General features: G+C 44.3%; 1 protein-coding gene across 2 annotated transcripts; it reads left to right on the top strand.

Moving 5' to 3' along the window:
- The first annotated feature begins 26 nt into the window (after positions 1 to 26).
- virma (vir like m6A methyltransferase associated) lies at positions 27 to 27,713 on the top strand. Of its 2 annotated transcripts, none has more exons than XM_036133630.1 (27): positions 27 to 122; positions 574 to 686; positions 4,556 to 4,642; positions 5,711 to 5,759; positions 5,848 to 6,010; positions 6,141 to 6,260; positions 7,561 to 7,770; positions 8,334 to 9,058; positions 10,069 to 10,206; positions 12,601 to 12,827; positions 12,935 to 13,462; positions 13,984 to 14,138; positions 14,217 to 14,299; positions 15,105 to 15,198; positions 15,317 to 15,705; positions 16,370 to 16,525; positions 16,613 to 16,848; positions 19,241 to 19,490; positions 19,573 to 19,787; positions 19,894 to 20,026; positions 22,089 to 22,229; positions 22,319 to 22,473; positions 23,382 to 23,478; positions 23,666 to 23,832; positions 23,916 to 24,265; positions 24,340 to 24,486; positions 27,291 to 27,713. In XM_036133630.1, the coding sequence occupies exons 1-27, from the start codon at positions 60 to 62 to the stop codon at positions 27,494 to 27,496; spliced, it is 5,397 nt and encodes a 1,798-aa protein (XP_035989523.1). In that variant the 5' UTR covers positions 27 to 59; the 3' UTR covers positions 27,497 to 27,713. The 2 variants fall into 2 exon arrangements, with proteins under 2 accessions (XP_035989523.1, XP_035989513.1); XM_036133620.1 differs by having other exon boundaries at positions 7,561 to 7,803.
- Positions 27,714 to 27,866: the final 153 nt, after the last annotated feature.

The raw sequence follows: 27,866 nt of genomic DNA, 5'->3' as shown, positions 1-27,866 counted from the left end.
CCCGGATGTATTTACCGTAACGGAAGTTGATTACTTCCCGTCCCCAAAGTGAGGAAGCTATGGCGGGGGATACCTCAACGGAGCTTCTTTTTATCGATACTTTTAAGCATCAGAGCGCTGAGGTAATTCTGACCTTTGCATCACAACGTAGTCCTGTATGTTTCCCCCTGAATATCCCGCATGGGAACTACATTCTGATTTCATAGGGTAGTTTTTTGCGGAACGGTGCTTAACTTTGACGCTAACGATGCTAACTTGGCTAACGTTAGCAGTTGTGTGTTGTTGCACTTATAACGGCCAAAAGGGTCGCCTTTACGTCACGATTCACACGTTATTGCACGAACTGTTGAGTAAAACACTTTCATAATATTTTATATGATTAAATAGTGTCTTAACATTAGACAGCAGCTTTATTTTGGTCCTTAGAGCGTGTAGTTTATTTGCTGGCTACCTAACAGGCTAATGCTACAGTATAATAAACAGCTACCAATGTTTCTGTTTGTGTTGGATGAGGCAGGGAAGTGGCTGGTGTTTTTGTGATGCAGTGGATGACTGTCGTTCTGTGCTTTGCAGCTAACCAACGTGGATGTGGTGCGGTTTCCTTGCGGGGTCCTGATCACAGAGGTCCGGGTCATTCCTCCTGGGATCAAAGCTCACAGTAACTTACCTGACAACAGAGCATTTGGGTAAGAGCTGCTGTGCATTCCCGGATGCTTCATAACATGCACAGTCTTGAACAATAACTTTAGTTGGCTATTTTAGACGTATGTGGTCTAATCGGATATCCAGTACCTTTGCTGAAATATTCATATTCCTTTAAACTTCTCCTTTTTGTCAGGTTGCAACCAAAAACCGCCATGTGTTTTTTATTTATTTTAGGTTTTATGAGAACGACTTGCCTTTAGAAGTTATCTAACTGGCAATTATACACCTTTGTATAATTTAATCTCAGTATAAATCCAGCAGTTCTTTAATGGCCTCAAAGATTTATTCAAGAATGTCAGGGAACAAACGGGATACAGAAGACGTGGGAGCGCTCCCGCTAGTTCAGGGTTATGGTGAAGTTTTAAAACAGCATGAGGTGATAAAAGAATACCCCAACCACTGAATGTCTCATAGAGCATCTGAAAATGCAGCAGCTACCTTACTAAGACATGACTGTCCATCTAAACTGACGGGCCAAGCAGGGAGAGAGCATCAAAGGGGTCGGTTGTAACTTTGGAGGAGCTGCCAAGTTCCACTGCTCTGTTGGGAGAATCTGTCAACATATAAACTGTCAGCACAACACCAATCTGGCCTCCGTGAAAGAGTAGCATGATTGTTGAATGTTTGAAAGGAAGTCACCCAAAGTCCTGTTCGCAGCTTGCTTGAAGCCACGTAAGGAGCACAGACAATATATTGAAGAAGTTGCTGTGGTTAGATTGGACCGAAATCTAACTTCTCAGTACATGTACATGTGGCAGAAAATTAAAACCCTGAACATATCAATCCTGACTCTGGTGTCCAACTAACACTTTCACATTGCTAAAAGAAAAATTACCCTCAAGATGAAACTCAGAGTTGGAAGTATCAGGCTGTGGGAATGCTTTTGCCAACCAGTGAAAGAGAAGTTGGTTGAAGTTGGTAGAAAGACAAATGGAGCAAAATTACCTGAATGAGGTTTGTTCTCTCAGCCCTGTCTTGGAGGGTCTCCCTGCTTTGTCTCGACACAACGTTGGGGCAGAGCTTTTTTATCAAGGGGTCTCTGACTGCTGTACTGTGATTGAACAGGATTTAGATGGGTGTGTTTAGGTTGGAGAAGCGGAAATGTCTCACACATCTGTTGAACTGCAGTGGAGCCGTCCCAAATCTGGTGGTGTAAATGGTTGAACAGGCTAATTCCTCTCACTTTCAGCCTTTACTCTATAAATTATCCTTGTGGGGCACTCCTGCCCCCATAGCGCCACACGTCCCTGGTGTTTGTAGTCTTTCCAAATAGCACCAGAGCGCACCATGAGCTATTGTGTGTGCTACTCAACTTTCAGCTCTTCGTGGCCCCTCTCTTCAGTGACGTTAGGCTGATTTCTGCAGCTGAGTGTCTAGTGTAGTATGAATAGACCGAACCGGAACAAACTTTTTTTGTGTTCTTCCCACCCCGACTACGAGACAGAATCTCTTTGTTCTCATGGCGTATGTAACCAGCTTAAAGCTATAGTTGGTAATCCTGTTGAGAAACACTTTGTTTTACTGGATGAAATGGTCTTTCCATCCTGGAAGTAGTCAAAACATTATGTATTCAGTAAAAGGAGATTCAAAAAAATCTTTCTCTGTGGGAGCTGCAGGCCAGTAAAAACTACAACAAATTCCTGTCATTCGGTGCGATTGGCAGGAATTTGTCATAGTTTTGTTCCTGCCCTCATTCCCCTCTGTCCCTCAAGTTCCGGGGGTATCGTCGTATCTATTGGTTTCCCACACGTCAGTCATTCTGCCGCGCTCATTTAACGTTAGTTTCCATGCTCGTTCCTTGTTAGTTTCCGCTTGCTGGCTGAGTATGCGCACTTCTAGTGTTTATGTATCTGGTTAGCTTAGCGGTTAGCTTAGCTGTTAGCCGTTCATTGTAGCTCTCACCGTATATTTTGAACATGCCTGAGAGTTGCAAGAACCAATCTGCGTTCATGTTTATGAGAAGAAGAGGAAGGCCTCAGGAGAAAGAAATAAGACCAGAGTGGATTTGGGAGAGTTTTACCCCTGAAGAGCAGAAAAGCAATGTAAGACAGTCTTGTGCATGTGCAGGTATTCAAAAAGGGACTTTGGGAAACTTCCGGAAAAATCGCCGACTACCTTTTAAGTTTTGAGAATGGGGTTCATGTTCCAGCAGGATGACCCAATAGAATAACAATTTTCCTTCCTTTTGCATTCTAGCCTATCGTGTAGGTTAATATTAGTCATTACATCCTCCCAACCAATCACAAACGCAGACCCAGGAACACTCCGTCACCAAGCTCCGCCCCTACAAAGAGTTTAAAGAGCATGTGATCTTTTTTTTTCTTATTGGCAGTTTTGGTAAAAAGTTGGTTGAATAAAGGGTTAAGCTTAAATTTAGTGTTTGTCTGTTCTTTATCTAAAAATAGGCCATAAAACAACAGTATAAAATGGCCAGGGCGGCACTTAAAATATATGTTTAGAATTATTCTGATAATTATCGATATCAATTAATATGATTTCTATTTTATCGATATTCTTTTTTTTTTTCCTATATCGTCCAGTCCTTGTCTAGATATGAAAAGTTAGTAAGGAGACATGCCACAATAGACGTGTAACAAAAAGAACGTGTAGAGCAGATATGCCTATTTGTAAATATAAAACCTTAAAAGGTTCTATACTTGTATCACAGTGTGAGATTGTAATGTAAACGTTTATTATATTACAACTAAAAAAATGTTTTTAAAAAAAACGTTAAAGGGGTGTAAAGTCGGTTTGCACGGCCCCGTGAACAGACGGCAGCGCCGGTCCCCTGCAGATGTGGATTCTCTGTTACGTCCTCAGGTTGTCCCTCCACAGGTCTTTGCATTTAGGAAAACGAGCCTGGGTCGCCCTCTGTGTAGACCGTCCTCGCTGTTGTTGCTAACGACATATTCCCTGCTGAGAAGTTTAAAGAGACGTGATATTGATGCTTGGAATGTGCTGGCACAAAGGGTGATTAAGTTCTGAAGAATGTGGCGAAGTCAAGTCTTTACTAACATACATGGATATTGTTCTGACAGCATATTTTAAACCAAGTGTCACTCATTTGGGTTTTAAGTTTGATGGTCCGATCAGAGCAGTTGTTAGATCATGTTTTTATCACTTAAGGCAGCTGCCAACTCCATGAAACATTAATCCATGCTTAAATCATCCCGCCTGGATTACTGTAATGTGAAAAGAATCAGTCTTTGCTTTCTCATCTACCTTTTAGAATAAAAGGTAGATGAGTTGTGGAATAACCTGCCCCTGCACATAAGAGAGACTTCTTCACTGTCTACCTTTAAAACCTGCCTTAAAACACACTGTTATTCTTTGGCTTTTACCACTAGAGAGACTTGGTTTTCATTTTAAATAGTTTTTTATTGTTTCTTTTAAGTGTTTTTATACATTTATCTTTTTATTGTACTTCTTTAATGGATGTGTTTTAGTTTGTAGAAAGTTGAACAGCACTTTGTTTCAGCTGTTGGCTGTTTTTAAGCGCTTTATAAATAAAGACGTGGGATGGATAATTTATAACTACTTGCTTTCTAGATATTTTCAGAAAGTCATGTTTTTTTCTTAATACCTTTGTTACAAATAAATTTCTACAATTTTCACCATTGTTATTATTATTATTTTGTTTAAATATTACTTTTTTATTATGGAATTTGTAGCCCTAATAAAATGTATAATTATTATCGTTGTTGTTGTTGTCATCTTAAAAATAGATAAACCATTAGTCCAAATTCCATTGTGTTTACGATGTATCTAAAAAAACAAAAAGTGTTTGTTCAATCGGTGGTAATTGCTGAAAGGTAAAAGTCCTAACTGTGTGTCATTGCTGTGTTGGCAGGGAGACGTCTCCTCATGCCTTTCAGTTGGAGCTGTTCTTCAACAATGTCACCAAGCCCAACAACCCCACCTTCAACAGACTGGGCAGGTCAGCGTTGTTTCCACCCTCCCTTCTCCCATTTACTTTCAAACCGTCTCCTGCTCATTATCTCGGTTTCCCCGGTCGCCCGAGATGCAAGGGTCTGTCCCACCTGTAGAACCAGTCGGCGCAGCATGTGGGACTGGTTTTCTTAGGACTGTTGCGCACCCATCCTTATTCCAGTCTCTTTGTTCCCTGTGCCGGCTAACTGGTCGGTCCAGTCGCCCCAGCCCGCCCACACTGTATCTGAAAGTGACACGGAGATTCTCGAGGTCCCGTAGAAGAGAGCGAGGTGAAATGGAATGTTTTTTGTGTCGCCGTTTTATCCTCGCGCCGTTAATGAGCAAGGTGTGCGCTGCGGCACCGGAGCGTGAACTCGTATGTGGAGTTGGCCTTTTTTCTAAGGCTTACTGAGACACGCCCGGGTTATTGTCTGTCCTGGGAGCGTCGGGTGGACAGGTTTGCTCTATCCATCGTTGACTGCTGTAAAAATGTCATCTCAGATGTGGCTGGGATGTTTTTGAGTAAACATTTCTCGGATACTGACTCAGGTTGATTCTCAGCCAAATTACTTCCCATGCTTCCCATTATTGTTAACTTATTATACACGATTGGTCTTTTCCTGGAATGTGGCTCTTTTGTGATCAGTTCAAGCAAAAACAGATATTAAGAAGGAAGGAGGAAGTATCTTTCTTTTCTTTTGAGGAATGATGCATTGGGTATATCAGGATTAGGCATGGTGTCGTGGTCATGAGGACTCTGGGTGAAATTATAGATGTTTCACGGTATTTACTCAAGATGGGGATCTGGGTTTGCTTCGGTCGGTCAGGCCTATAAAACCAGGTCATCTGGCCTCCTGAACATACCGTACCAAGGCTTTTCATTGAGTCTGGTTGGCCGACATGTTTGCAGATAAGTGGGCCAGAGTTCTTCAGGCTTTATTTCTGCTAGACGTATGAGACAGACATGACTGAAGGAAAGCCAAAGCAACTTAAAATGTGTGTTTTCTTTCAGACTGCTAGTTGTATTTCCTTGTTGTTTCACTCTTGCCTGTTTTTTTTTGCTTTTCAACCACAGTTTGGAATATGATGAAAACAAGTCCATCGTCTTTAGGCCCAGTGGAAAGGTGACCGGTCGTTTTTTTTTAAAAAAACCACTTGATTTCCGTCCTCTCGTGATGATTTGTGAATAACGGCGCCGCGCTGTGCTCGCAGGTGAACACAGACGGGCTGGTGCTGCGCGGCTGGTACACCAGCCTGACTTTGGCCGTGTACGGCACCTCCCAGCGCGCCCACGGACACGACCACAGTTCGCCTCCTCCGCCGCCGCCGCCTCCCCCGCAGCAGCCGAGCGGGCTCAAGAGGATCATCAAACAAGGTGGCAGCACTAATCGCAAGAAAGCCGTTCAGTTGCCCAGCTGTTCTGATCTCTTAGATTGTTGGGTTTTTTTTGCACGCTAAATGTACTGGTATCTACGTTTGTGTTTTCCTTTTTTATTTTTTTTAAGAATGGGAAAAAGACGACCAGTATAATGGCAGCCCACCCAGACCAGCACCCAGAGGGCCTCGTACCCCACCTGGACCTCCACCGCCAGATGATGACGAAGAGGAGCAAGTACCAATGACGGGTTAGATCTGTGTTACTAGATCGGTTGAATAACTGTATCGTAATATAGTAATAGTAATATAGTAATATCATCTTTATTGTCATTGAAACATTGAAACATACATTACAACAAAATTTGTTCTCTGCTTTTAACCCATCCCCATTGGGGAGCAGTGGGCTGCCATGTGCGGCGCCCGGGAAGCGTTCTGGGGTTAAGGGTCTTGCTCAGGGACCCAGAGTGCAGGCGCTGGGGATCGGACCGGGTACTTGCATCGTTCTCTGAGTGCAAGTGCACTAGGCCAACACTCCCCATACACCATGACGCAGCTCGGTAGGCAATTTGGGGTTAAGTGCCTTGACATGTGGCAAGGGGAAGCTGGAATCGAACCCACAACCTTCTGATTGCCAGACGACTACTCAACCCATCAAGCCACAGTCGCCCTTGTACACAAATCACACAATGCTTTTGCGTGGGCATAATATAATACTGCACACTGCATTGCTTTTATTGGACCTTTTTTTGTTGTTGTGACCTTACAGCCCCCAAAATAAACGGGATTTCATTGGGATTTATTTTCTAGATAAACACAAAGTAGAAGAAGGAAAATAATTCATGGTTTTGATTGAAGCCTTTGCTGTAGAGACTTTATGTAACAGCACAGTAAACTACATTATGTCGCTTATAAAGAGACCGCTGTCTGTGTTTTTGACTGTTTATTAGGCCCTAAGGACTATTTGCACGCTTTAAGCATTTCAGAAAGTGTTGTTGGTCAGAGCAGTCAACCGATTTCATAGAAGAAGAAAATCGGTGTGGAAATATTATGTCTTGTGGTGTCTGCATATTTAAATGTAATCTGTGTGCATCCTGAGTCGCTGTCTGTCCCATCGTAAATGTCATTATGGTTTCACATAATGGCTCTACCGTCCTTTTTTTCACATATAGAGAGTAAAAGTTTTACCCCCGTCAGATTTGATGGAGAGCGTCTATGAGCATCAGTTTCCATGTCTTGCCACCGATTCTCATTTGAACTAAGGTCTGGGCTTTGACTGGACCGTTCTAACATGTTCTTATCTAAAGTAATCTATCGTAGCTCGGGCTGCATGTTTAGGCTCCTGCAGGAAGTCGAACCTCCGCTCCAGTCTTAGGACCGTTGCAGCCTCTTACATGTTTTAGTTTATAGGGTTTCCCTGCATGTGGCTAATTCTTGGCTCTAACTGACCAGCTGAGTTGCTCTATGAGACGCGTTAGACCTTGAGGTTCTGACAGGATAGTTTAGTTAATGAAAATGATCATTGGTGCGTTTTTCTCTAAACCGTTGCAGTGGGCGTGGTCAAAGAAGAACCGAGCCAGGGCCGCGACGACTACCTAGAAGCGGTGTCGCCGGAAAGGTCGCTGCCCGCGGACGAGCCTTTCTCCGACGCCGAGCAGGAGGAGGAAGGGGAAGAGGAGGAGGAAGAGGAGGGCCAGGAGGAGGAAGAAGCACGCACCGAGGGGAGCGCGCCGGAGGAGGAGGAAGAGGAGGAGGATGACGGTGAGGACGAGGACGAGGAGGAGATGGAGGAAGGTAGGGGAGTTCTTGCATGAGAGCGGGATAAGCAACAATCCCAAATGGACACTCGGCCCCCGGAAACCCCGCCTCGCCGGTCTTTGGGCTGCGCGGGCGTCCGCGGGACGTCGTCGTGGCGGCGGGGCTACGGGGACAGGTTCCCTTTGGGACTGAGCAACAAGTTGAGTGCTTGCTCAGGCATGCAGCGTCCGCCTGCGCCCGCTGGACGGCGCGTCGCGCTCCACCGGGGATTAACCTTCCATACGCCGTCCCACGGGAGCCGCCCCGATGCTTCCTCACGGTCGGCGCCGAGCGCGTGCTTTAGGCACATCATGCATGCTGAAACTAACCCTGCATGCCGGAGCGACGCCGCCATCAGAAAGTAGCTTTGTGAGTGTACGTGTTTGATCGAGGGACCAAGTCGATTTTATGCCGGACTCCACGCTCTCACTCATTTTCCCCTCGTTTTGATTAAAGAAAACGCGTTCCATAAATCGTCGCTCGGCACGGTTAAACCTAACGTACCTTCTTTGCTCCTCTCCCGCTAGGCGACGATGGTTACGAGCAGATCTCCAGTGACGAGGACGACCTGGATAACGGGAGCTTCAAGCTGCCCACCTTCGACATTGACTACACCCCCGAGGACCTGGCCTCTGTCCCCCCCGTCCAGTACGATCCGTACGAGCGAGAGCTCAAGCCGCTCGTCTACTTCTCCCCGCCTTACAAGACGCGCTTTGACGCCCAGCTGGAGAAGACCAGCGTAGAGGAGCCCAGAGATGCCGGAGGAACAGAAGGAGCAGCGTGCGGAGAGGAGGCCGAGGCCGTGGCTCAGCTCAAAGAGCTCCTGGCTGGTACCGGGGAAGACAGAGACACACGCTGGGTCACTGCTTTGGAGGAGGCGCCCGGACTTCTGAACAAAGGTTTAGCCTATCTAATCAAACAGGGACAGGGAGAAGCCGAGGTTCGCGTTTTGGTCCAGTGGACTCTCCAGGCGTTGAGTATGGAGATCGCGCTCACGCAGCCGATCGCGCTCAACCTCAGACAGTTAAAGGCCGGCGCCAAGCTGGCTTCCTGCTTGGCAGAGTGTCCGCAGGTTCTCGCCGAGCTGCTGCGTAAAGGCGCCCTGAACGTGCTGCTGGAGCTGCTCCACGCCGACCACGTCTCCTCCACCCTGAAGCTGAGCATCCTCAGAGCTCTGGACGCTCTCATCAGCACTCCTGCAGGGGTGGAGGCTTTCCTACAGGCAGGGAACGCAGGCAAGAGTGGCTATCAGGTTAGCAGGAGCATTTTGAATTCATTTTAATGTGTTGATGCTAAGATGCTAAACACAAATCTATCTATCTATCTATCTATCTATCTATCTATCTATCTATCTATCTATCTATCTATCTATATAATTAGGGCTGAACGATTTTGGAAAATAATCTAATTGCTGTTTTATATATATGAGTAGTGCGATTTAATGCGATTATATTTAAGTTTAATTTATCATGTCTTTTTAAAAATATACAAACAACAAATCTGTTTCATCGCTGTGCAGATCAGGTGCTAAAAGAGCTGCTGCATCTCAACTCGGAGCAGAAATGATTGCGTTCTGCCTACGATATATTTCAACCAAAACTGCGATTTGATTTAGACTTTTCTCTGCATTAACCACAAGCAACAAAAATGGCCTTAAGATAAAGATGTTTGTAAACAAGGACTATTTAAAACAAGAACTTTTATTTTTTTTCATTAATCACAATATTATTCAATCTTTTAATTGAGTTGGACATGAATCCTTGTTGAACATAAGGTGCAACCAATAAACCAGTCTATGTCTTAAACTTATTGACCAGAACTTAATGCTATGGTGAGATTCCTGAAAGTTTCTGGTAAAAGTTTGATTATACAAACTCTAAAACAAGTAATAACATTAGATTATCTCACTGCTGCAGCTCTCTACCCTTTCATGTGGAGCAAACCCACTTTAAACACATTACTGACACTAAAGGACGCGTCTGATTCACTAATTGTTACATAGCCAAAAATTGCAGATGTATATATAATTTTCATCCACCCAGTTAGTGTTTGCACTGCAGAGATTGTTGCTATAAATTGACAGTGAATGTTTGTATATATATATTTAAAAAGTGCCTAAACAGGACCATTAATTCTACCATTAAGTCTAAGATATGTGAGCAAAGTCGTCGAAAGTCATAGCCGACCCTCACCTTTCATTGATATAAAAGAAAATGAGCGTTTCTGGACATGTTTTGACGTTGAGCTTGATTTGCTTCACAGCGCCTGGTGCAGCTGTTCCTGCGTGAAGAAACGGTCCGCGTAATAAACGCAGGCAACGCCATTTTACAGAAGAGCCACATGTACGAGGTTCTCGTCAGCCTGCAGCACGCGGCTGCGGCATGCAGCGAACCCCAGCAGGTGACCACACACACTCAGCCTGTGGGGGACAGATTTGAAGGTCGCGCACGCATGGCAATGACTTACTTCTTAAAATGTGTCTTCATACCTCCAGCTGGATTGTAAATTATCAATGAAATCCACAGGGTAGAATATTCAGTTTGCTGCTACAAACGTTTATTCATTTGAAAAGATTTCAGTTGTTTTAAAATGTTTTTTTTCCCATAGAAACAAAGAGGAGATATGATTCAAAACCTAGTGCTGTTTGAGTTAGTAACACCATTCAAACATTTAAAAAGGCCACAGGACAGCAGATGAATTCCCACAATGCTTTTGTTAAATCACAGTTTGTGTGACATCTGATTATTATTTTTTTTTTTAGAACGTAAATTTCATTCATTTTAAAACAGAGCAGTTACACAGCATAATTAACAGTTTTTACAGTGTGAGATTTTACTATAGATTAACCATCTCAGCATGACATTTTGTGCTTCTGATATTTTAAACCGGATGTTTTTTCCATTTTCTTTCTGTGGGTTTTCCAGTTAGAATTGCTGTAATACCTGGAGTCCGCCAGTAGATGGAAATAAAGTTGGCATTAACTATGATAACCTATTAAACATTTAGTTTAATTGCGACACTAAAGATTCACCTAAAACGTTAAGTTGTGTTTTATTTGACACAGCTGGCCTTTTCTCTCTTACAGATAAAGCTTCATAGAAACAGAGTCGAGACAAAGGGAAACAGACGTGGGAAAGGCAGATCAAAATGACTCGACTCTTGTGATATTTTCAGCCCAGAAAGTTTCATAGTTTTACTTTGTTTTGTTTGTCACCAAAAATTGAATTTCTGCTAAATGTCTGTGTTATTGGGACATATATGTCTCATTAGGGGTTTTGATTCAACCCTCCTTTTTCCTGCCTAAAACCTTAACATCACTCACTTGTTTTGGCAAACAACGGATTCCTGCGAACTCACCTTTAACGATGCATCAATCCATCATCCATAGATCAGAACGCTGGAAAACTCACATTGATGTGACTTTCAGAGATTTAAACGAATTGAACTACGTGTCAGATGCTAAAAATGGCTTCCTCTGTACGTTGTGTAGAAATCACAGCAGGTTTACTAGGAAGTCCAAAATCTTCCTTTTAAACTCGCTGTCGTTTGCACAGTTATTACACTAGATCAATATATCTAGACGTCAGTAACATAAAATTAGCACCCTTAGGCCCATTTAAACAGTTTATCTGCTATAAAATTGATAGTTACACTTTAAACTCATCATTCTGCATCACTTTTTCTCTTTTTGGACATTTCTTGGTTGTTTTAATGTGTTGTGGAAAAACCGACATCTAGTGGCAGGATGCTGTTACTACACAGTTAAAAAAAACTCGCTACAGGAGGCACAGTTTCAGCTTGTCTATATGCTTCTACTTTATGAAATTAAATGCCTTTTTTGGCTCTTAAGGGCCGGATAAATTGCCCTGACGGCCTTGAGTTTGACACATATGATCTAGACCCTTTTCATCCAATTTCTGCTTTTTTTTTTTTTTTTTTTTTTTTTTTTAGTTCTTTCTTTTTACAGTTCACCAAGTGTTTGTCTTTATTTCACCTATTATAGATTGAAAGTCTTCCAATGCTCAGATTTTCTTGTTGTTGCATCTAACAGCAATTTAAGCTGTTGTTTTGGTGGAGATTTCAACTCATTTGCAAGATTTTAACTATTCTTACGTTTTTGCTAATTTTTGCAATAAAGCCCGAAAAGCATTTGTGCTTCATGTCAACTTAACGCATTCACCCTGCATTATACACAAGAAATGCAATTGTTCTTGTTGTCTTATACTGTAACTAATACATTTCCATAATGCTGTTTTTTGTGGTTCAGCTTCATCTGCAGTTCCTTCATCCTGAAGTCATGCTCATGCGATTTTTTTTTTTTTTTTTTTTTTTTTTTTTTAAAGCATGACGCCACATGTAACGATAAAAAGTGGCAGGTATGTGTGTGTGGTGTCCGGTCAGACGGCAAGCCCAACACACACGAACAGATTTCTCACAGGATCATTCAGATATTAGGAAATCTTGCGAAACCTCTCAAGATTAAACGTGGGTTCAAGGTAAATAATGATGGATGACGAGGAAGAATATCGGTGATAGTTAGTGGACTATTTATAACAAGAACATAACATAAAGAAAAGGTGTTAAAGGAGTGGATCACTCTTAATGCATCACACACGGCAGGAATATCTCTTAAGATTATCTCAAGAACCACCCCAAAAAGAACCGGGCTTAAAATCCTGCCTGGTGAACCAACCTTAAACAGATTAAACCTCATTTATAACCACAAACGGCTCCGTCATGGTCACAGTTTTGTTAGATTGGTCGTATTTAACTGTGACTGACTCTGACCCTCAGGAGGAGATGGAGGATTCGGAGAGTCCCATGGAGGAGGACCCGCCGCTTAGCTCCTCCCCGGTCGGCGAGGCCGAGCTGGAGAGGCTGGCGGGGGTTTTTGAGGAGCTGCACCACCTGCTGGAGACGGCCCCTCACTGCATGGTGCAACCCCCCGGGAAAGCGTTCCCAACTACGGCCAGGATAACGGGACCGCCGGAGAGGGACAACCCTTACCCAACCCTCTATAGGTGCACACACCGAGTCAGGCGACCTAAAGCCTCCAAGTGCTCCGCTTGGGGGGGGGGATGTTCTGCTGAGCTGAACACGTGTTGTCTGTTTTTCCGTCCTCCGTCAGGTACATGCACGCGTGCCGATTCCTGGAGAGCACCGTTGTGGTGCTGTCAGCGGCCGCCGCAGCCGGACACGTCGGCGTCACCCAGGCCGTCAGAGACCTCCTCCGCTTCCTGTCGCTCACGCAGTCCGGCCTGCTCTACCTCCTGGCCCAGGCCACGCCCACCAACCTCCTGCTGCGCATCCTGGCGTCGGCGGCGGAGTCCGAGGGCGAGGAGAGCGCGCCGACATCGGGGGAGGGGGCGCTGACGGGGCCCGGCTTCGGCGAGGAGGGTTTCTGCGTGTGGCTGATGCAGGCGCTCCACGCCCTGCAGGGCGTGTCCGAACTCATGAGCCACGTGGCCGCCGGGGGAGAGGGAGGCACGGGCCTGGAGGACGGGGACAACCCGGAGGTCCTGGGCATGCTCCACGCCCTCTACCTGATGACCTTCACGCAGACCGGCCGCAGCGCTGTGGCTCACGTTCTGAGCCTGGAGAACAACCTGTCCTGCCTGGTCACCCTGCTGCAGCATCACAGCAAGGAGACGCAGGGGTACGGAGGCCGTAGCGGTAGAGATGCACCAGTCGTCCCCACGTCCAGCAGTTTGAGCTTGGTTGGACTCAGATCGGCGATCGGCTGATCAAATACTGAAAAAGCTGAATTAATGGAATGGATCAAAACTTAAAACCTGTTGGCTGATGTGTTTGGTCTTTAAACACATCAGCAAACAGCTGCTTTGATTAACTTTTTTGAGTTTGATAAGAAAAATTACACAACTTAAGACATAAATCGGGGCGGTCTTGTAATTCCTTAGTTTGTTGGATTCAAAACCAACCTGTCTTTTGAAGAAAAAAAACAAAACAGCAACACCTCATTATGTGTTATAATCCTCAGAAAGGCAAAACCCAAAATCGATCAAAATGATAAATCATCAGGTCAGACGTCAAAGAAAGCTGGAAGTCAGTATTTGTCAGTAAAAGGCTGACTGGTGCATCTCTGCTGTTCTTTCTAATACTTTGTAGTTTCTGTTAGGTTTAAATTACAATATTTATTTATTTTTTTGTCCTTTTCAGTGAGGCCAAATCCCGTAAGGCGGTGACGTATAACTACGCGTGCATGTTGGTGTTGATGGTGGTGCAGACGTCCAATGAGCTGCGGATGATGGAGCAGTTCGCCGCTCCACTGCTGGCCGTAGCCAAGGCAGACGACACCAATGCCAAGCTGCAGGGTAAACATCCCCACCGTTACGCTAATCCACCGCTGGAGAAGCTTTTAAATTGCTTGATTATCTGTTTTCTTTCTGCAGAGCTTAGTAAATGGTTGGAGCCTCTGGAGAAACTCCGCTTTGAGATCAGCAGCATTCCCACTCTCATCACCTACATCAAGCAGGTAAAGCTTTCCCGCTTCTGTGACACTTTACATAAGGCTGCCCTTATAGATGTCCACCAATTAGTTTATAGATGTTATTAATTCCACCATACGGGTGTAAACATATCTGTGAAATGAGATATCTTTGACATCCATAAGCATTTCAACTGCTTCAACAATAAAACGTCCATAAGGGTGTTTTGTTGGGATTTTATGTGAGCAAAAACACAATAAGGCATGTTCATGAAGGCAAAGGTAAACGTGATTTTCAACTATTTTTGTAAATAAACGTCTGAACATTGTGGCATGAATTTATGTTCAGCCCTATTTTTTCTGTTGCCCCTAAACACACTGCAAAAACAGAACTAAAAGTAGATGAAATTTTCTTGAAATCATTGTAATTTTCCTTGATTTGAGCAGGTAAATAAGACTATTTGCCAATGGAATAAGATTTTTGCACTTAAAATAGGAACAATTCATCTCCACCGTCTTATTTCAAGTGCAGGATGTCTAATTATGTTATTTTAGAGATGAATTGCTCCCGTTTTAAGTGCAAAAATCTCATTCTATTGGCAAATAGTCTTATCTACCTGCTCAAATCAAGGAAAAATACACTAATTTCAAGAAATTTTTACTTATTTTTGTTCCCTTTTTGCAGTGCAGAACCAAAAGCGTTTGGATATTTGCCGAACATTTGACTCTTTGCTTGCCATAGTTGAAGAAAACCAATCAGACCCCGTTTTTGTTTTGCTAGTTCAAAGAGCTGCGTGTCTTTTGGTTAAAAATCTGTGGATTCTAACAAATGAACTTGTTTGTTTGACGTCAGAATGTGGAAAACGTGCTAAACGCCGAGGGAACCGGGCTGGTCACCGCTCTGAGGGTTCTCTATCACATCGCCTGTCCGCCTCCTGCCATTGAAGGTAAAGAAAAATAAAAGTTTTAATAACTCAAAGCGATATTTAATGGGTCGATGTAGCTTTCCGTTTTACTGCCGTTGTCAGTCACTAGCGTGAACTCGCTTGTCATTTCTACCCGCAGGTCAGCAGAGGGATCTGAAGTGGAGTCTCGCAGGCGTCCAGCTGTTCTCCGGCGAGGGTCTGGACACGTGCGTGCGCGTCCTCCAGAAGCTGTGCGGCGTGCTGCTGCAGCCGTGGCGCATGCTCGGCCACATGGGGCCGACCCCGCAGCGCTGCATGATCCTCAGCATCTGCATCAGCACGCTCCGGCTGCTGCGCGCCATGCTAACCGAGCTGCTCCGTGGGGGAGCCTTTCAGTTCAGGGACACCCGCGTGGCCAGCGTCCTGGTGACGCTCCACATGATAGTGTGCTCCATTCCGGCCTCGGGCCGTCTGGACGGGGAGGAGACGAGGGTGCAGGCGCTCATCGTGGACGTGCTGCTCACCTTCACGCAGGGCGTCAGCGAAGAGGTTGGTGGCTCGGCACTGCACTGCAAAAACGGATCTAAAAATAAGTAAAATGTTCTCTAAAGTTAGTGTATTTGTCCTTTATTTGAGCAGGTAAATAAGATTATCTGCCAATGGAATGAGTATTTTAATCCCTAAAATAAGATAATTCGACATCCTGCTCTTGAAATAAGATGATGGAGATGAGTTTTTCCTATTTTAAGTGCAAAAATCTTATTCCATTGGCAACTCATCTTATTTTCCTGCTCAAATCAAGGACAAATACACTAATTTTAAGAACATTTTACTTATTTTTAGTTCCGTTTTTGCAGTGTGAACGGTTAGACACAGGAAATATGAAGTGTAGTTGGTTTCACACTGCAAAAAGGGAACTAAAAGTAAATGAAATCTTCTTGAAATTAGTGTATTTTTCCTTGATTAGAGCAGGTAAATAAGACTATTTGCCAATGGAATAAGAACAATTCATCTCCATCATCTTATTTCAAGTGCAGGATATCTAATTATCTTATTTTAGGGGTAAAAATACTAATTCCATTGGCAAATAGTCTTATTTAGCTTCTCAAATCAAGGAAAAATACACTAATTTCAAGAAATATTTACTTACTCTTAGTTTCCTTTTTGCTGTGCAGTCAGTCGTTTTTAATGAAACGAGCGTTTGTGTCCGCAGGTCACGCACACCGAAGAGACTCTGGCCAGTAACACGTGGTCTCTGATGCTCAAAGAAGTCTTGAATTCGCTTTTAAAAGCTCCTGAGGGTTTGTTCTCTGGCCTGACGCTGCTGTCCGAGCTCCTGCCTCTTCCTCTGCCGATGCAGAGCACCCAGGTGACTCTCTCTCTCCTCTCCGCTCGCCCGTTCCCTCCAGCGGCTCGTCGCACGCGCACCAAACGTCCTCCATATTTCCCTCCTTAGGCGTTATCGGTCCAAGATGTGGCCATAGCCTTAAACACGAGGAAGCTGTGGAGCATGCACATACGGGTCCAGTGGAAGGTGCTTTCGGAGGTGCTGAGGTGCGTGTGCTCCACCAGCTGCCCGCCCCTCCTGACCATGCTGAGGAGGGTCTGCGTCCAGTTGGCCGACCTGTCCTCTCCCACCGCGACGCTCGTCATGAAGACCGTGTTGGAGCTGCTGTCCGAGGAGCTGCAGCCGTAAGTAAAACGCGCGTCTTTGCGAAAGTATTCATACCCCGCACACGTTTGCGGTTGGCTAATTGCTATAAATGCGTAGCTAATTAGTGGGACGTTATGTTACAGAATACTCAACGTGGTTAAAATTTGTAAAGCGGGAGGAAAATTTGGTGTTTTTTTTTTTTTAAAGTCTGTGCAAATTTAAATCTGAAACGTGTGGCGCTCGTTTGTGTTCATCCTCGTTTGCTCCGACACGCTTTTATAAATCCAAACCCTGTGTAACCAGTTCACCTTCAGAAGTCACCTAATAGCCTGGTGGAAAACGAACTCAGCGCTTCACCCTGAAAGCCTAGTTCAGCAGGAACCGCAAAGTTGATCAGAGTCGTTTGGAAGATGCATGGCTCTAAATGCAGATCAATCCTGGAGGAGAACTCGTTAGAGGCTGCAAAAACTTGACACTGGGTAAAGGTTAGGGCTGAACGATTTTGGAAAATAATCTAATTGCGATTTTTGTTTCTTAATATTGCGATTTAATGCAATTTTTTTTTTTTCCAGTTTAATTTATCATGTGTTTTAAAATATATACAAACAACAAATCAATTTGTTTCCTCGCCATCTAAACTCGGAGCAGTAATGATTGCGTTCTGCCTACAATATATTTCAACCAAAATTGCAATTTTGACTTTTCTCTGCATTAACCACAAACAACAAAAATGGCCTCTAAATAAAGATGTTTGTAAACAAGGACTATTTTAAATATGAACTTTTAATGTTTCTATTGATCAGAATATTATTCAAGAGAACAGCTTTTCATTTAATTGGACATAAATCCTTGTTGAACATAAAGTGCAAAGTCCAACCAACAAGCAAGTCAATGTATTAAACTGATTGACCAGAACTTAATGCTGTGTATGATTATATAAACTCTAAAACAAGTAATAAAATTAGATTATCTCACTGCTGCAACTGTCTTCTCTTCCATGTGGAGGTAAACCCACTTTAAACATTTTACCGACACCTAATGGACGCGTCTGATTCACTAATTGTTACATAGTCAAAAATTGCAGACCTCTGCGGTTTGGAAATTGCGGGTTTTTTTTAATCACCATTTTATTGAAAATGCGATTAATTGTTCAGCCCTAATTAAGGTTCATAGCCTGCTGTAAGGGCAAAGACCCTTAACCTGCAGCCAGAGCTGCAGTGGAGCTGTTCAAATCTAAGTCTGTGTTCGAATGCCATAGTCTCAGCAAACGTCTGTCGCAAAGGTGAGAAGTTTCTGTTCAGACACTTTCCATCAAATCTGACCGAGCTTGAGTTATGTTTCATAAAACAATGGGCACAAATTTAAGCCTAAAGGTTTTGGTAAAGTATTGACCTGGTTGCGTCTGCACTGCAACAACAGAACTAAAAATAAGTGAAATTTTCTTGAAATTAGTGTATTTGTCCTTGATTTGAGCAGGTAAATAATATCATCTGCCAATAGAAAGAGTAGTTTTACCCCTAAAATAAGATAATTAGATATAATGCACTTGAAATAAGTTGATGGAGATGAATTATTCCTATTTTAAGTGCAAAAATCTTATTCCATTGGCAGATTATCTTATTTACCTACTCAAATCAAGTACAAATACACTCATTTCAAGAAAATTGTAACTTATTTTTAGTTAAGTTTAGTCTGTTTTTGCAGTGTGTCACCCCAAATTCTTTGCCTGAATAACGTTGGGTTTCTTACTTCTGCAGTGATTAAAAAGACTTGAAACAGAAACTATATTTTGACATATTTAATCTAAAAGGCAGAGGGATGTTTACAGCTTCGGTACTGGACTCTCATACACAACAACGCGACGGGAAGCTTTCTGGACGCCAGAGAGCCTCGTTCATTCCTCACACAGACATTAAGTAGGGCCCATTGTGTACAAACATTTAGGGGCGTTCACAGTATGATATCTGATTGGTGGAGAAGATTATACTATAATACAGACGTGTCCTAGCCGACACATCTTTCCCTAAATCAGTCATTCTGTCCAATCCCAGCATGTCAGGCTCGGTGTCTCCATTTTCTGTTGTTTATCTGTTGTTTCCATGATAACTGCCATTCGCAGCCCAGTCTCTGTAATCTCCATATAATCCGTAACAGTTTGCAAAAACAGCAAAAAGCGTGCAGCCGTCATTGAAGCTAAAGCTGGTTCTGCAAAGTTTTGACTTGGGAGGAGCTGAGAACCGGCCACACTTTTCAGATTTGTTTTTGGAAAAATAGCAACACCATTTTCTTCTACATTGTGTTGATCTATGAGATAAAATGCAACTTAGTAAAACGGGAAAACGTTGATTAATACTATTTCAATGTATTGTAGGACCTCTATAATTTTTTTTATGCTTTAAATTCATGTTCCATGTTGTTTTCCACCCGCAGGGCCGAGGGGAAAAGCGTCTGCTGGGGCCAAGTCCTGCGCCTGCTTTCTCTGCTGGACGCTCTGGTGTCGCAGAGGGCTTGCAAGAGCTCCACGCTTCACCTGCTGTCCGGCTCCGTCTCCGGAGAGGAACAGGTGGCGGGCCTCTTCCCTTTGCTCCTGTCTCTGTTGGTGCCCCCTGCTGGTCACTCCTTACAGCAGCAGCAATGCAGCGTGTTGGTGGGGACGATATTGCAGTCGCTGTGTGACCAGGTGAGGTCTGAGGAGCTGCTAGAGCGATACAGTTTCCTTTAAGTTGAACCCGCTTCATGTATCCAACCCTTGTTTCTATCAGGACATTTCCCTCGTGGTGCCTCCACCCGGCGAGGGCGTGTCCGAGGCCGAACAGCTGGCTAACGCGCTCCCAGGCCGAGAGATGATGTCCGCAGTGTGTAATTCCCTCTTGGAGGTTTTAGGGAATAAAGAGGCCAGCATCCCTCTCCTCCTCACCTGCATCAGGACTTTGACCTTCTTCACGGAGCACGACTACGGAATCTACCACCTCAAAGCGTAAAAGCTCCCCTCTTTTCTTCTGGTTTCACCATATTTACATATTTTATCCTACTATCTGCATTTCCTCAGTTCTCAGGCCTCGCCTATAACTTTTGTCTTTCAGCACTTTGAGGAAACATGGTTCTGAGGTGTTCTCGCTGTTGAAGAGGCTGGTGGTCTCCTTCAGCAAGGACTCGACAGATCTGCTATCGGCTCTGCTCGACTTTCTCAGGCAAATCCTCAACACGGAGGCAACGGTGGGTTCTGCTTTGATATCAGCAGAATGTGAATTATATTATGGCTAAATAAAACACACTGCCTGAGAAGTACCGCTGAGCACCAACGGAGAATTGGTCCAGTTTGGGCATAATTTGGTACCGATGCAGACCAGTGGTTGATACGTGATTAGTGGTCAGCATGACTAGAAAAGCGCTGTTTAAACTCTGTATACTTTCAATCTGCAGCCTTCATGTCAGCTCTCTGGTCCAATCAGCGGACGGGGCCTGACAAGCGATGGGAGTCAGACCTGCTTTTGATCCCCTCAGAAGGGCGTCTGACTGTGAAAATTAGACGGTGGTCTGCATGAGCAGAACCGGCAGAGCAATTAAGCTAGATCAGGGGTCTGCAACCTGTGGCTCCGGAGCTGCAAGTGGCTCTTTGGACCTTCCACAGTTGCTCTTAATAACTTTGGCTACAAATTATATTTGTATTATGGTATTTAAATGTAATAATGATAATAAATGCAGGTTTTAGCAGTTTTTTTCTTTTAATTTTCACAAGAGAATGATACTAAAAGTGCCAGTAATATTTCATTTTAGATCAACATTTTTTTCATTATGTTGGAAACTATGATTTTCTTTTGCATAATTATCCACAAATATCAACATCCCATCCATCCTCTTTTTTTTAAACCTCAAAATAGACACAAAAGGGTGTTTCTTTAACAATGACTACATATTTCCTACAGTAGATCTTTATCAAAATTATACAACATTTGCGGCTCTGAACGAGTTCAATTCAAGTGGACTGTAGGTAAAATGGCTCTTTAGACTGTAAAGCTTGCAGGCCCCTGAGCTAGATGATCCTCCCGTGTGAAGCACCCTGCTGCTGTTAAGCAGTGCAGCTCTAACTCTGAACAAATACAGTGACAAACGATTGAATAAAACCTTAAAGAAATCATTACAAATGAAAACGGAAAACAAAAAATATAAACAATCCAAGAATGTCTTGCTTTTGAAATATAAAATAATCCAAAATACTGTTAATATGTAGGGCTTTTTGTTTTTGTAGGCTGGATAGTGGGTATTGCGCTGATTAGGGGGCAAAAAGCCAGTGGAAAAACTCTCAAAGTGTGCGGTGTGGAGTAGAGTACAGCCCAGCGGAGTCCATGGAAAAGTCCCATGAGCGCCCCAAGATCTCACTGGATCGACACGAATGATGCTAATGACAAAAGTGAGGAGTAAAATAATGGGTTTGTGGTTCAGAGTTAACAGTTGAACCCTTCTAAGAGGGAATAAAGACTCGTTAGCCGGGTATGAGCCACATTCAGAGGATTTTGGTAAGATTTGGGGGATTTTGAACAGGGATGTGACAAGAATATCGTATCGACCAATTGTCAATCACGGATCTTTATCATACTTTGAACTTCTCCTTGGAAATGTACACACCCATCGCTGGATTTGGACAAAATTACGCTGTTAGGACGATTTCTGCCGAGAGCTGGACTGTTTTTGCCTGTTAGAAAAGTGTGACTCTATTGTCGGGGGGGGGGAGCGCAGGACTGGTTGGTGCAACGCTGGAAAAAGCTTTTTGTGTTTTTAAAAAGTTAGCAAAAGACTGGAGGGTTGAACAGGCAAAGAAGAATCTTAAAAATAACCTTTTAAAAAACTTTCTAAGCTGCACAGAGGCTGTACTGGAGCTAAAAACATGCAAAGTCTCTTTTAGAAATAAATATACAAAATCAGCAGAAGTTTTTTATGTTTATTTTACATACATTTTTTCTTTATTTCATGTTTTGTTTTTTACATTAATTATTTTTTTATTTTTAATGTTTTTTTTTCCGTAAGTATTGAAATCTGGTTATATTTGTAATCTTTATATTTAATACATCGATTATACTTTGGGTCAAATGATCACTAAATTAGCTTTTAAAACCTTTTTTAAGAATCTCCTGTAATTTTTGTAATGTATCAGCATAAAGGCGAATACTTAATAAAAAAATAAATAAATGTTTTAATGCAGTGGCAGTCAGTCGGTCTCATACGGCGGGTAAAAACGAACTTTTGACTATTTTGTTTTCCTTCTCTTTCCTGTTTCCAGTGCGCAGAGGAGGGCCAGGCGTCCAGCGAGGAGCCTGCCTGCGTTGCTCCTCGCTTGCTGTCAGGCTCCGACATGAAAGCTCTGCTGCAGTGGGAGGAGGCGGAGTCACACCCGCTCACAACGCTGGAGAAGCTAATGACGGTATCTACGATGCGCAGCCGTACAGATGAATCTTTTCTAAAAGCTGGCGTCGCCTCAGTGTACATCTTTGCCGTCTCGTCTGTGTGTAGAAAACATGTAAAGACGACGACTCCATGGAGTCCATGATGGAGAACGTGGCTGTCCTGAAGCAGACGCTGGAAACGGCCATGGAAACCGCTCCTGCCGCAGAAACGGAGCCCGTTCTGCCCACGCCCGAAACGCTGGCGGCTCAGTTCAACCACAGGTTCGTCTTCAAGGCAGCATGTTGTTTTCACCCATTTGCTTTAAAATACTAACCTGACCCTAGCCAGATAGATTTCGCTCCGCCTAGCTCCACTCACATCCATCTGGGACAGACGGCGTTTCAGAAGGCTGGGCCTTATCAAAAATCCCTGCATATGATTGGATAAGCCACTTGTCTGTCATCTTTATCGACGTGCTATTTCAACCACTCACACCGAAGCTAACCCGTGACGCTGATGAGAGCGACGCAGGAAAAAAAAAAATCTTTTTTTTAAATGTGTTTGCGGCTCTAGAGGCACGAGTTTTATTGACAGTGAGCTGACAGGAAGAGGGGGGAGACAGGCGGCAAAGCGCCGCGGGTCGGAGTCGATCCCGGGCCGACCGCGATAAGGACTAAAGGCCTCCTAACATAGTTCACGCTAACCGTCCGCGCCCCGGAAAACAAAACTTGCCAAATCCGGTCGGGAGAAGGGCGAAAACATGGTTTCCACCAACAAAAGCCTTCAGAGCCGTTCTCTGATGTTCTTTTAATGAAACAATATTAGGTAGATTGGACAACACGGAAGAAATAGCAGCATCAATGTTAATGCTTGCTTCCTCGATGCGAGCCACCATTGTTGTCTGAATCAAAACAGTCTCATGGTCGCTTCTCCACTACGTCACATTTATGAAACTCCAGCCCTGCGTCCTGATTGGCTGGACAATAAAATTGGTTGGAGAAATCACTCTCTATGGGAGATGTCCCAGATGGATGTGAGTGAAGCTAGGCGGATTGAAATCAATCTGGCTAGAGTCAGGTTAAATAAAATACATCTTCTGTTTTTGATAAGTGTGTTAACGAATTCATCAGCAGGATGAAAATGAGCTCCTTTTAAGAATAAAGAGGCTCTTTCTTGATTTCCGCTGCAGGACGGTGTTTATTCTGTCAGAAGCTCTGGATGAGCAGCTTAAAGCTCTCTGGTTTTCTCCTTTCCAAACCGATGACATTGAAGCAGACCTGGACATGGTAAGTGTGGATTTGGAGATCGTTTACATGCATTTCTTCTTTTACTGAGTGTATTCTGTCAGAGCAGTAATTATCAGAGAATACAGAAGGTATAATGCATTTACAGTTTTGATCTTGAGGGACAAATTTACCACATAGGTTTGTCACGTCTGGTTTTCTTCACCCGTGTTTCTGAACGTCTCCTCAGGTGAAGGTGGATCTGGTGGGCCTGGCTCAGGAGTGCTGTCCGGAGCTGGACCTGAAGGCCGAGCTGGAGCGCTCCTTCCTGTCGGAGCCGTCTTCTCCCGGTCACACCAAGGTGACCAAAGGTTTCCGACTGGGCAAGCACAAACACGAGACCTTCATCACATCCAGGTGCAGCCCCAGCGTAGCTTCGCCTTTTCGTCTTTTAGGGTTGAGGCTCAAACCTGTTCGTCTTTCTGTGCTTCCCTCTGCAGCGGTAAGTCCGACTACATCGAGCCCGCCAAAAGGGCCCACATGCTGCCGGCGCCGCGCGGCCGCGGAGGCCGAGGGGTGTTCGGCCAGAACGTCATGCGTCACCACGACATTTTCCGCTCGCGCAAACAGAACACGTCCCGCCCTCCCAGCATGCACGTGGATGACTTTGTGGCGGCGGAGTTTAAAGACATCGCTAACCCCCTTGGCATTCTGCCTCCCAAACGTCTGCCGAAAAGCACGCCCAAGCCCCCCACCAGAGGACTGTTCACCGGCAACAGAGGCAGAGCCACGTTTCACAACCAGACTCGCTTTTTCACTCCGCCGCAGCCTAAAGGCGTCCTGCTCTCAGGTAATTTGTCTGTTTAAACGGCCAGCGGTGTCCTTCCTTTGCTGGCTAACAAGCATCCATGTCTGGCGCCGCAGGTAACTATCCACGGAGGGACGGGGGCCGCGGGTCTTCGTGGAGCGGCCAAGTTCCTGCTGTGACCCACAGAGGAACCTACAGCGAACCCCGCGGAGGTCAGAGCAACTTCGCCCGGGGGCCGATGCCCTCCCGACAGCTGCCTGCGAGTACGTCCACTGTAAAAACACACACTCCCACCAGAGCATCTCAGTTAATCTGTTTCAACTCAATCTGTGAGACTCAAGCATTATATAGATTGGAAATACATTACAAGCGCTTATTCCAGCTAAGGGAAAACTCAAAAGACATTTTTCTTGTACGACATAAAGAAAACTTGAAATTACGATTTAGTGGCTGCTTGTCGCAACACCGACATCGACCCTTTTTCTTTCCCAATGACCCAAACACTGATCTTTAGCATCCTAGGCAGTGAAATCTGTGAGCTTGTTGGCAACGATCTGAATCAGCTTGCAGCGCATTAATGCATCAACCCGCCAAACGTTGCATCCAAGCGATCCTTTGTGATTGCGATACTGTCCACGCTGATAACCCGACGGCGTTATCTGTTTAATATATTGTGCAACTCTTCTAAATAAATGCATGAGACCAATATAAAAACGGGGTTGTTCTGGCCATGTAATCACGGGAGCTTTGAGAAAGGCACGGTGGGCCCAGCAGAGCTATCCAGGGCGTTATCTGCTAACGTCAGCGTCGTCTTATCTGGGCTAAGGAGAAATGGACTGGACTGTTGCTCAGTGGTTCAAAGTCCTCTTTTCAGATTAAAAGTATAAGTTTGCGTTTCAAAATCAACGTCCCATTAGGGGTGGGTGATAAAGACTTAAAATTTTATCATGATATATTGTTGTACGATTAAAGCGGTAAGACTATTCTTGTAGTCTTCTTAGGTAGCTTTGTGGTTTTGACCTAATGTCAATTATAGCCCCATAAACCAGTGTTGTAGTCAAGTCACTATGCCTCGAGTCCGAGTCCAGGTTCGAGTCACCAGTGTTCAAGTCCGAGTCAAGTCCAAGTCATTAAAAAAAAAATCCGAGTCGAGTCCGAGTCGAGTCCACTACTCATCCGAGTCGAGTCCGAGTCGAGTCACTATTGATCCAAGTTCGTTGTAGAAACATGCCGTGACGTGTGATGTATGACATGAAGCAGTAACATTCCATTGCACTAATAACTCTTTCGCTGTAGTTACCCTTGGTTTTACTCGGTAAAACTACCTCTTTTTCCAAGTCTAAGACGTCTCCTAACCATGGTTTTTAAACATTGTTGTTATGGAACGCGCAACAGCGACTCGAGGTACGCTGATAGGCCGCATATGAAGGATGTTAAAGCCGCAAGCGGCGTCGATCGGCCCTCGCAGCCAAGCGCACTCCAGCCTATTGGCCACCGCTGCGGTGCCGGCCGGCGGGCGGGGTTCGCGCACCGCCGCGGTGCCGGCCGCCACCGCAGATGCTGTCACGCATTTTCCTCGCCCGTCCACCGGGCGATTCCCACAAACGCGTTCGGCAGCGTTCCCCCATTACTCACAACAAATCTGGTGTGGATCGGTCGATGCAGCGAGGAGATCCAGCCGTTGGATAATGATAATGCATTTGGCCACCGGACCGGACTAAATTGTTCGGCGGGCCGGAAAATTTATATCGATTCCTGGACGGTGACTACAAACAGAAAAAAAAAACGGCCGATGACGCTATGAACACCAAGCAGGAGAAAAACAACGACTTACCTTTCTATCAACTCGGCCCGTCTTTCCGAGCCCTCGACACTCAAGCCATCGTTTGAGCTGAACGTTGGTATGTTGTTCCACAGTTCTACCAGTAAAATGGGCGCCTGGACATCCTCTTGTGAAAGTTTAACAGCTGTAAAGTCGTTCATATCGTATCTGTTGCATGTGTAACGGCTGGTTGCTACGTGCGCTCTCACACTGTTTGCCCAACCTTAGCGGCAAGGGGCGTTGCTCATGAGATGGTGACGTCACGTGCGCGGTACGACATTTAGATATTAAAATCATACACCAAATAATATTCTAATGACATATTAAAATTATAGCCTAATGATATAAAAAAAAGTCGAGTCTTTTTCTCAATTTCCGAGTCAGAATGATCTGAATGTAGGAGTCCGAGTCCAAGTTCGAGTCATCAGTGCTCAAGTCCAAGTCAAGTCACGAGTCTCTAAATTTAGCTAATGACTCGGACTCGAGTTCGAGTCTCGGACTCGAGTACTACAACACTGCCATAAACACAAATGATTTCTTTTAAAAAAAAACACATTTAATCCCGTAACATATATCAAAGCAAAATTCAAAATATGTTTGATCGGGACACCTGTTAAATGAATAAATGTGATTTTTATCACTGAACTGCCCACAGTAACTGCATTTAATTATATTTCTGACGTTATTGACATTTATTGATGTGCTCACGATATCCAGCTGTGGACAAACTAGCAAAATAAAACGATACTGGCAAAAACGGGGACATTTATATACATATTATTGGAATTTATCATTGTCAAGATTAACCCAAATTCATGATAAATCTTTCCCAATAACGATAAAACGATACGATAAAGGCCCAGCCCTGGGTCCCAGGGTCTGGAGGTAGAGTGGAGAGGCACAGAATCTGCGTTGCTGGAAGTCTGGCGTGAAGTTTGTGCACAAGCGCTTGGTGTTGAAGTACTTTTCATACGACTTTTGTCTTTAAAAACTCCTTTATTTAAATTTTCTAAGACTTTTTCTTTAAGCCATAATTATCCAATTTATTAGGAATAAAAACTAATGTATGTAATGTAACACATCACACTGTGTGTGATGAATCTATGTGATGCCAGTTTCACATTTTGAGTTGACGTCCTGAAACAAATTAACTTGTTGATTTAGTTTAAATAAACTCTCCGTTTAATCAGATGCGCTTCTCTTCGTCGGCTGAACGTTTTGGTTCTGCTGCGTTTCTTCCCACAGGTGCTTACCGGCTGGCCATTCGAGATCGAGCCCCGCGGGGCAGGGGCGGCACAGGACTGTCGTGGCTCAGCGGGGGCGCAGGAGCCGCAGGAGGAGGAGGAGGAGGGGGAGGAGGAGGAGGGAGGGGATCTCAGGGGAGCAAGTTCAGCGGCGGGGGAGGGAGCGGAGGTGGGCGGGGCAGACACGTGCGCTCCTTCACCAGGTAAACCCACCTGGACAGTGACTTCAGCCTCTCCTGGGCTACAAACTGACCAATCAGGATTCATGTTTGCTGTCGACTTGGAAACGTCTTGGTTTGGTGTCACACCTGACTTTGTCGGGATGTTTTTTTTTTTTTTTTTTTTTTTTTGTTACAGAATAAAGGTAGCCGTAACTGAGTGTGTGTTTTTAATAAGAATAAAAAATGGAGAAACTGGAGAAGACGAGTAGACGGTTAGCTGTTTTGAAGCACTTATTTTATCACGTCATTCCTTTCTGTAAAGTTGAGAGCAACGACATGAATTTTACTAAAAACGCGCGTGGAGCGCTGGTATTCAGGGAGAACTGTGTGAAAAGATTATGTTCAAGTCCATACCT

The sequence above is a fragment of the Fundulus heteroclitus genome, chromosome 3 (assembly GCF_011125445.2).
Source record: "Fundulus heteroclitus isolate FHET01 chromosome 3, MU-UCD_Fhet_4.1, whole genome shotgun sequence".
Taxonomy (NCBI): Eukaryota; Metazoa; Chordata; class Actinopteri; order Cyprinodontiformes; family Fundulidae; genus Fundulus; species Fundulus heteroclitus.
The sequence above is the reverse complement of the archived record's forward strand: the minus strand, read 5'-3'. Positions and strand labels throughout refer to the sequence as shown.

Coding starts and splice junctions, on each gene's coding strand:
- virma (XM_036133620.1), top strand. CDS start 60: ATGGCGGGGGATACCTCAACGGAGCTTCTTTTTATCGATACTTTTAAG. Junction 4,643..5,710: donor ACCTTCAACAGACTGGGCAG/GTCAGCGTTGTT, acceptor TTTCAACCACAG/TTTGGAATATGATGAAAACA. Junction 16,849..19,240: donor CTGTCCGAGGAGCTGCAGCC/GTAAGTAAAACG, acceptor TTCCACCCGCAG/GGCCGAGGGGAAAAGCGTCT.